Source organism: Penaeus chinensis, chromosome 4 (genome assembly GCF_019202785.1).
Source record: "Penaeus chinensis breed Huanghai No. 1 chromosome 4, ASM1920278v2, whole genome shotgun sequence".
Taxonomy (NCBI): domain Eukaryota; kingdom Metazoa; phylum Arthropoda; class Malacostraca; order Decapoda; family Penaeidae; genus Penaeus; species Penaeus chinensis.
The window spans coordinates 15,510,348-15,520,347 of record NC_061822.1 but is presented as its reverse complement, the minus strand read 5'-3'; the positions used below and the strand labels follow the sequence as shown (position 1 = coordinate 15,520,347).

Below are 10,000 nucleotides of genomic sequence, written 5' to 3'. Positions count from 1 at the left end.
ATTATTATGTCTAAATTGATTGTCATTTTTTATAATGGAAATGCTCGAGTTATATGATATAATTTCTACCTTAATTGGACCAGCGAGTGATAATATGAGAGAGAGAGAGAGAGAGAGAGAGAGAGAAGAGAGAGAGAGAGAGAGAGAGAGAGAGAGATTTGTGGAAAACAAAATGTACAAGAAGATCTACGCTGACATTTTGTTGCACCGCAAAAGATCAATCATTGTCGACCAACAGTATATCTGCTTCTTTGTCTGTCTACAGAAGGGGTCTTCAAACTGTTTTCATCACGACTCAGTTTGATATTGTACACTACCTTCATGACCCAGTATGTTCATTCAAGCGTGCCTTTCAACCCGATGTCATTTCATAAATATGTCTTATATAAATATGTGTATATATATTCATATATATACATATACGTGTTTATGCGTGCACATATATATATATATATATATATATATATATATATATGTATATATGTATATATAAATTTATGTATTATATGTACATATATATATTTATTATATGTATATCTATCTATCTATATATATACATATATATACATATATACACACACGTGTGTGTATATATATGTGTGTGTGTGTGTATGTATGTATATGTATATATATATACACACACTTACATATGTGTATATGTATACATATATGCATATGTATACATACATATATATACATATATATATATATATATATATATATATATATACACGTGTATATATATATATAAGTGTGTGTGTGTGTGTGTGTGTGTGTGTGTGTGTGTGTGTGTGTGTGTGTGTGTGTATGTATATATATATACACACTTAAATATGTGTATATGTATACATATGCATATATATATGTATACATATATAGATATGAATCGCATTCATGTTGACAAATGTAGAAAAGGTATGAATGAGAAAGAATATCTTCACAATACAAGAGATGTGTTTGACCTGTTTCGATTATATCTTCGTCAGAATACATGTATTTCTGACGAAGATATAACTGAAACCGGTCAAATACATCTCTTGTATTGTAAGATATTAAATCTCGCTCATACCTTTCCTATATATATAGATATACAGGTGCGCGCGCGCACACACACACATACATTCATATATATATCTGTGTGTGTGTGTGTCTATCTATTTATCTATCTATGTGTACATATATATGTATATATGTATACATATACAAATATATATACACATACACATATACATATACATATACATATACATACATACATATATATATATATATATATATATATATATAGTAGGGTTACAGGATAACCTGAAGCGTAATGGAAAAAGGCGCTGGAGCGAAATTGCTTCTCGAGGCGCGAGGCTTCAAGTTATCTCGTTTCGAAATCCTTAGAGAGGAAAACTTAAATGCTCAAGCACATAAACTTACTCTCGTGTAATTGGTAACTGGGCAGCTTAAGTTACTGTTGCCCTTTGCGGTTATTTTGATATTGGAACGTTATCTGTCTATTTTTTTAAAGTCTGCTGGAAAAAAGTGGTGTGGTATATCTACTGTTATACATTATCCTTATCTTTTATGTTTTCTTATCGTTGCATTTAACTGTTGTATCTCTCTGCCTAAAATAAACTGTGAATGTCTATAAAATTATTGCCTCATATAATTGTACATTTCTACATCTATCGCTTTACCGTCTTCATTTAATAGTTTTCATCGCAAAAATCGTTATAAAAAAATATCTTCGAAAATCCAAACAGATGAACTTGACCTACCTTGGACCTCAGCCCTCGCCTCGACTAATTTCGCATGCACTTTTATTCTCCCTCTTTAATTTTCTTTCTCTTCTTCACCCCCTTCTTCTGTCCACTTATCTTAATCGTAAACTCATTCTTAGCCTTTTCGCCACAATACTTTAGCATAATTCTAGCATATTTGTTATAACCATTCTGGAAATCCACAAATATTGCCTTATGAACTCAAAAAAATGCTAATGACCTTAGATGTGACACTGCAGATTTTTTTTCAATAAATAAATAAAAACAGAAATGCATATAGGCCTACACACGCCGATACCATCTACTGATAATCCAACAACTAATGTATCATAACGGATAATACCAAACACCGCGACAGCTATTCGAAAATACAAATCCACATAGACAATATGACAATATACAATAACGTCTGTTTTGAAAGAGAAATTCACGCACAATGCCGTGAATAACGTGTTCGGGAGTACTGTACTCTCTACGCATATTCTGCTGGACCAGGACACATTGGACTCGCTGTAAGCAACAGGTCCCACGGCTGGGATTGATTATAAACTGAGATACAGAGATGGAATGAGAGAGAAAACGGCTGGGAGGATCCGAAACGAAGGACGGGAATCCAATCGCGTCAGAAGGTAAACGAAAGGGAATGATCCTCTGTAGCCAACAGTACGAGATCAATGGGATAGAACATTTCTTTATTCCGAAACAGAATTACGTTATTTTTTATTTATTTGTTTATTTTATATGTTTATTTTTTTGTGTTGGAATGGGGTGGGGGAGAAGGATTTCAGGATTTCAGGATTTAATAACAAGGATTAACTATATGTGAAATCCGAACGGGATGTGATATGATTCCTAAAAGCCGGGCATCCAAAATATTTTACAGAAAGGCATAACACCAAGCTCTAGTTTAAAATGAAATATATTTTTGCACGGGTGAAATATCTGATATATTTTTTTCAATCTGGTAATCGTTCCGTTGCATCAAGTACAGAAATTGAAAAAAAATGTAGAGTACGGTACGATAATCTTTTATGCAACTGGAACTGAATCTGGCAACACTGGTATATTGATATCTCGCACAGTATCTATCTTCAATTTCAATATATTTTTTCGCATCATCTCTTGTAATCAGATCTTTACATCCTGTAGTGTATTCATCGCGTGTTTCCCAAGCGAATAGAGCTAGCACAAACTCTCTTTCTCAACTTTTATTTTCTCTCCCCTATATAAAATTCTGTTCTTACACCAGGCCTCTTCAAGCATCATTTTTCAATAATAGATAAGTTTCCCCCGTATTGTAGCTGTATTAACGAACCTCTCGTCGTTCTTTATTAAATCCTGACTACCTTGTAAGGGGGGGGGGGTAGCACAGACGTCAGGTGGGGTGGGGGTAGCAGTGACGTCAGCTGGGGGGGAAGGAGGTAGCAGTGACGTCCGCTGGAGAGAGGAGGTAGCAGTGACGTCAGCACGGTGTCTCCAGAGGATCAGAGAGTTCGGGTCAAGGAAGGCTGTCTCGTCTTAGGATTAATTAAGTCCCATGTACTCGATCTCATCTTCGGTTCTTTAGTCCTTGTCTTTCTGCTTGTCTCCCTTGTTTATTCCGTTTATTCTATCTTTTTTCCATGTCCTTGTCCATTTTCTTGTTCTTTCTCTTCCCCCCCCCCCCCCCCATTTCCTTTTCGATATACCAATACGTTACAACATATCTTTTGTTCATGGAAATACCGTTTCTCGATCCAATTTTTCGGTCAATTTCCCTCTTTTTGTTCTCCTCCTCTCTCTCCTCTCACCTAAAACCTAAAAACAAGCTACTAAAAAACGATAACATTAACACCTTAGCCTTACACTCGGCTGTCAACCCAGGCCTTCCTTATGACCTCCCTCCTAGGTTAAGTGAGGTTAGCTTTCTGGTAATCTCGATCGACGCCGTTCTCGTGTCCTCCTTTCCTCTGATGATGCAATTACTCCGGAGGTTCTCTTCCCACTCGGCGATCAAAGGCGAGAGGAGCAAAATGAGAACGGATCTTCCTTTTTGTTCTTCCCTGTGAGTATGTGTTCATCGGAGTTATTTTTCCCCTCGGTCTATCTATCGAAAATGGGAGAATCTGTTTACATGGCTATTCATACGATCTATCTCGCTGTCTATGTCTGCCTATGCATTCGATTTGTTTCACTGTCTGTGGCTATCTATCGAAACTAGAGGTATTGTCTAAACGGCTACTCAATCGATCTACCTCATTATCAATATCTGTCTATCGAAACTAGGAGTATCTATCTGCATGGCTTTTCATCCGATCTATCTCACCGTCTATTAGGACTGTGAGTATCTGTCAACGTGAATCTTCCTCAGACCTATTTTCCTCACTGTCTATCTCTCTCTCTCTATCCGATTAATTCTCTGTAAGCATGTTCTTTGGGCCAATTTTTTTATATTCATTATCTCTGTTTCTACTGGAATTCGGAATTATCATAACCTATTAAAAAGTTTTTTTTGTCTATTGATACTGGGAATATCCGCCAACGTGGTGAATTAAACCGTATTCATGTTGACAAATGTAGAAAAGGTATGAGAATGAATATCTTCACAAGACAGGAGATGTATTTAACCGGTTTCGAATACATCTTCGTCAAAAACACATTTACACGTATTTCTGAAGAAGATGTACTCAAAGCCGGTTAAAAACACCACAATAAAAAGAGATGTATTTAACCGGTTTCGAATGTATCTTCGTCAGAAACACATTTACATGTATTTCTGACGGAGACATTAGTCAAAAGCGTTTAAATACTTGTAGTGTGAAGATATTAATTCTCCTTCATACCTTTTTTCTACATACGTGGCTATTCTTGTAGCTTATTATCTGTGATTTATTCTCCCCTCAAGCTCCCTGACTACTGTAGGGAGGATTATCCGTAGGTTTACTTTATGATTTGATTTTTCCTACTCGATTGTCAAGTGTAATTACTTAATGGAAGATGGTGAAGGTGATGGTGATGATGTAATGATGGTGATGGTGATGATGAGGATGATTGATGATGATGGTGGAACATGATGATTGATGGTGATCATGATAATGGTGATAGTTATGATGGTGATGATGTCTGATGATTGATGGACTGATGATGGATTAATGTTGATTATGATGATGGTGATGAGATATACCTTTACATCCATTCATTTTCGTTCAAGTGTGGTTCTTCGTACTTATTGGAAAAGTTTAAAGAACAATTATCGTTCACCTACACCGTCCACACACTCAACCTTAAGGTGTAATGAAGAGGAAGAAGAAAAAAGATGATGATGATGATGATGATGATGATGATGATGATGATGATGATGATGATGATGATGATGATGATGATGATGATGATGACGACGACGACGACAGCGATCTCGATGACGTGACAATGACAATGACGATGGCGACGATGATAATAAAGAAAAAAAAAAACCATCAAACTCATCACAACCACAATTATAAAGTCGAAATCCTCCTCAGCGTTACGACACACCGTAATTAAGGAAACGGCTTAGATTTACGAGCGTGATTACACTCCTTTTGTCATGTCAGTTTATCACGAGCCGTTTGCCCAGAGTGATAAGGAGCGCAGCATCCGGCGTGGAAAGGAGAGGGAGATGATGATGCTGAAGGATTGGAGATGAAGAAGGTTGAAATAGGATGAGGAGAGGCGAGAGATTGGGAAATGGTGAGATATGAGAGTAATGATGACGGTGCCTTTGGTGTATGTGGAGATAAATGTGTTGGTGGGATATTGATGTTGACGATGTCACTAATAATGATTAGTATTACTATCATTCTCATTCATTAGGATAGTGGTAATAATGAGTGATGTTATTGTTATTATCATCATCATTAGCATTATCATTATTGTTATTGTTGTTATCATTATTATCATTATTATCAATATAATTATTACTATCATTATCATTATCAATATAATGATGATGATAATTGATGATTTATGATGATAATGGTGATGATGATGATAACGATGATGGAAACAACTACAACAATGATGATTACGATACGGATAATCACAATAATAATCTAACGCCCATGCTGTTAGGCAAACAGAAGGAAGAGTCGGAATGACGAGAGACCGGGAAGGCAAGGGAGTGTGAAATTTCCAGCGAAATCAAGAAAAGAAAATCGGAAGGAAGGTAAAGTGGAAGCTAACTGGACTAACTTGCATCTCTAAATAATACAAGATGACCTGCTGACCTAATCGAATCAAAATGGCGGGCAGAAGCCGATCGAGGTTCTCTCCCTCCCTCTCTCGCCCTCTCTCTTCTTTTCTCTCCTGCTCTTTTTCTCTTGCTCTTCTCGTTGTCGCTCTTGCTCTCTTTCTCTTGCCCTCGTTCTCTCTCGTTTTCTCTCTCTCTCTCTCTCTCTCTCTCTCTCTCTCTCTCTCTCTCTCTCTCTCTCTCCTCTCTTCTCTCTCTCTCATCTCTCTCTCTCTCTTCTCTCTCTCTCTCTCTCTCTCTCTCTCTCTCTCTCTCTCTCTCTCTCTCTCTCTCTCTCTCTCTCTCTCTCTCTCTCTCTCTCATTCGTACTTCCACATCCTCTCCCTCTCCCACTTCCTTTCCCACTCCCTCTCTCTCCTACATGTTTTCCCTACTTTCTCACTTCAAAACGTTTTAATACAGATAGAACTGATACACTGATATCCCCTTAGCTGCTGTACCTCCCTCTCCCTCTCCCTTACCCTCTCCTCCTCTCTTACGTCTCCCCCTCTCCCTCTCCCTCTCCCACACCTACTCCCTCTTCCCCCTCTTTCCTATATAATTTTCCTCAATTTCTCCCTTCAGAACATCTCAAAACAGAGAGAACTGATACACTGATATCCTTTCAGTTGCTGTACCTCTGAATGTTTCTCTGAATTACAGAGTTTGGCGTTTTGAGAGGTTGAGCTTAATTCCAGCTGGATTTCTCTCTTCTATATAATGGAGACTTTTTGCTGTGACAGTGATTGATAAAGCTGTGTCGGTTCTCCTTTCCCCTCCTCTATCTATCTATCATTTTATTTATCTATCTGTATATATATTTCTCTTTCTCTCTATTTTGCTCTCTCTCTCTCTCCTGCTCTCTCCCACTCTCACGCTTTTTTTCTCTCTCTTTCTTACTCTTTTTCTTTCTCCCTTTTTCTTATCTCTTTTCCTCCTCCTTCTTCCTTCACCTCCACCCCCACCTGTACCAGTCTTCTTCCACACCGTGATATAACAATTCGAAAATGAAACAGGAAAGCGAACGAGCGGCAGGAGGATTTCTGACACGTTGATCTGATAGTTCCTATGCTTCACTCCCCTCCTTCTGGTCTTTCTCCATCTCCTACTCCTCCTTTTCTCTTTCTTCTTCTTCTTCTTTCTTTTTCTTTCTTTTTCTTTTTATTCTTTCTTTTTTCTTCTTCTCCACCTCCTATTCCATCTCCTCCTCTTCTTCCTCTTCCTCCCTTACCACCACCACCTCCACTACTATCACGTCCCCCTCCCCCTTCTCCTCCTCCGTCTCCTCCTCCTCCACTTCCTACTGCTCCACCTCCTCCTCTCTCCTCCTCCTTCTTCTTCTCCTCCACCACCTCCACCACCTCCACCTCCTCCTCCTCCTCCTCCTCCTCCTCCTCCTCCTCCTCCTCCTCCTCCTCCTCCTCCTCCCTCCCCCTCCCCCTCCCCCTCCACCATCTCCTCCTCCACCTCCACCTCAACTACCACCACCACCACCTCCTCCTCCTCCTATTCAACCTCCACCTCCACCTCCACCTCCCCCTCCTCCTCCACCTCCCCCTCCACCTCCACCTCCTCCTCCTCCTCCTCCTCCTCCTCCTCCTCCTCCTCCTCCCCCTCCCCCTCCCCCTCCCCCTCCCCCTCCACCTCCCCCTCCACCTCCCCCTCCACCTCCACCTCTACCTCCCCTCCTCCTCCTCCTCCTCCACCTCCACCTCCACCTCCCCCTCCCCCTCCCCCTCCCCCTCCCCCTCCACCATCTCCTCCTCCACCTCCACCTCAACTACCACCACCTCCACCTCCACCTCCACCTCCACCTCCACCTCCACCTCCCCCTCCACCTCCCCCTCCACCTCCCCCTCCTCCTCCTCCTCCTCCTCCTCCTCCTCCACCTCCCCCCTCCACCTCTACCTCCCCTCCTCCTCCTCCTCCTCCTCCTCCTCCTCCTCCACCTCTACCTCCCCCCTCCCCTCCTCCACCTCCCCCTCCACCTCTACCTCCCCCCTCCCCTCCTCCTCCACCTCTACCTCCTCCACCTCGACAGATCTTCCCGTCTTGAGATGATTTAGTGCGCTATTCAGGCCATAAAGGCGTCGACATTGCAATCATAAATAAATCACCGTCTTTTGATTGCGAAGAGCAGGTGGTTATTCGTTCTTCCACCTTATTTAGTCTTGCATGATTTTTTTCAGTGATGATTATGTATAGTTTTCAATGATAACTGTATATATTATTTTCTGTGATAATTATGTATATTTTTTCAATGATAATTATACATTTTTTCAATGATAATTATACATCTGCTTATTTTTCTATATTCTCCAAGTTGTTTTCATTTACAGCTACAGTATTTTTTTTGTTATATACGATATTTTTAAGATACACTAAATTGTCATATGGAAATATGAAGAAATGATCGTTGTACTTTTCTCTTAGCAAACGTTCTTTTGTCTTTTTGGAGTTGCTATAACTCTAAAGGACGCATTTAACTTTTAAAGGAAAAAGAACTATTGGAAAAATCACTGTATGAATAATTCAAAACAAATCATAGTACGCTCCAAACGAATTTCCAATCGTCGTTTTATTGAATTATCAAACCAAATCTTTACTCGTAGAACGAAAAGAAAAAAGAAAAGAGTAAGGAAAAAAGGAAAGGAAAATAAAATAAGGAAGAGGAAAAAAAAGAAAAAGAAAGAAAATGAAGATATAAAAATCAAAAATTCTTAAACCTAGAAAATAAGGAAAAAAAAAAAGAAGAACGAAAATGAAGAGATATAGGGGGGGAAGGAAGAAGGAAACGAAAGAAAAGGAAAAACATCAAAGAAACAAAAATTCTCAAAGCAAGAAAGTAAGGAAAACAAAAGAAAATGAAGAGATATAAAAAGCAAAAAATAAGGAAACGAAAAAAAAAAAACTAAACGAAAGAAAAGGACGAGAAAACCAGCAAATAAGGAAGAGTGGGCCTGAAAGAGGTCGAGGGCGAAGTGGACGCCCTCCCTTGCGTGCGCCGGAACACCTGAGGAGAGCCCGACTTACCTGGCCCGATGGAGGAGAAGTGGTCGTCCCAGGAGTAGAAGGGTTCCTTGCGGTGGTACTCGCATCCGTAGGACGACCGCCGAGCCTGAGTCAAGTCGTAGTTGGAGTTGATGCTCAGGTAGTCCTTGTGCAGCGTGAAGGACTCCTCCCTGAAGACCCTCGGGTGCGTGTCGTAGTTGGGCGAGCCGGGGTCCAGGGCGCCCTTCTTCTTCAGCGCCTTGCCCTTGCCGTCGCCCGAACGACCTCCGAAGCCGAAGACGTGGCCGAACCGAAAGCCTCCTCCTCCAGTCGATGACGCCTCCTTCTTCAAGGAATCGAGGTCGTCCTTAATGCACGTTGACTCCACCTTGAGGAGGTCCCTCTTGCTTCCTCCCCCCCCTGAGGACCGCCCGCTCCCCGTCGAAGGGCGGCGCAGCTCCACCCTTGGGATCCTGGGTTCGAAGTCGTCCAGGGATTCGATGTCGCATGCCTGGGTCCTCACGATGCGGCGGTCGGGGCGCACCGGCGCAGGTGATCGAGGCTGCAGGGGCAGAGGAGAAAATTTGTTCTCAGGTAAATATTTAACAATCTAATGCCTCGTAAAAAACGTTTACGGCGAGAAAATGACAGTAATGAAATCCCTAGTATAATTTTACATATTCCTAAAGAGACTCCATAATGCGCCGCCTAATATTTCTGTCCACTCATGTTCTCCAAAACACTTTACTACCCTCTTAGAATCGCACATCACCCACTGGTACGCGACACACTGAATACCCTTACCCTTAAATGTATCACTGTGAAATGTGTGTGTATATATATATATATATATATATATATATATATATATATATATATATATATATATGTACTCCACACAATACAAAAAACCTTCCTTTTTCCTCCGCCTCGAGCGCGTCGAAACCATAACCTCACCACTCATCACCACACAAATGTTTAAAACAAGCAAGCC

At 40.7% G+C, this 10,000-nt stretch overlaps 1 protein-coding gene across 1 annotated transcript in view; it reads right to left on the bottom strand.

Annotated features, from left to right (window-relative positions):
• Positions 1-10,000, bottom strand: part of LOC125024913 (rap1 GTPase-activating protein 1-like) — a 711,333-nt gene that overhangs the window by 591,583 nt on the left and 109,750 nt on the right. The window contains exon 4 of the mRNA XM_047612683.1: positions 9,049-9,568. Within this exon, the coding sequence (XP_047468639.1) occupies positions 9,049-9,568 (520 nt within the window). The remainder of the gene's footprint in view (positions 1-9,048; positions 9,569-10,000) is intronic.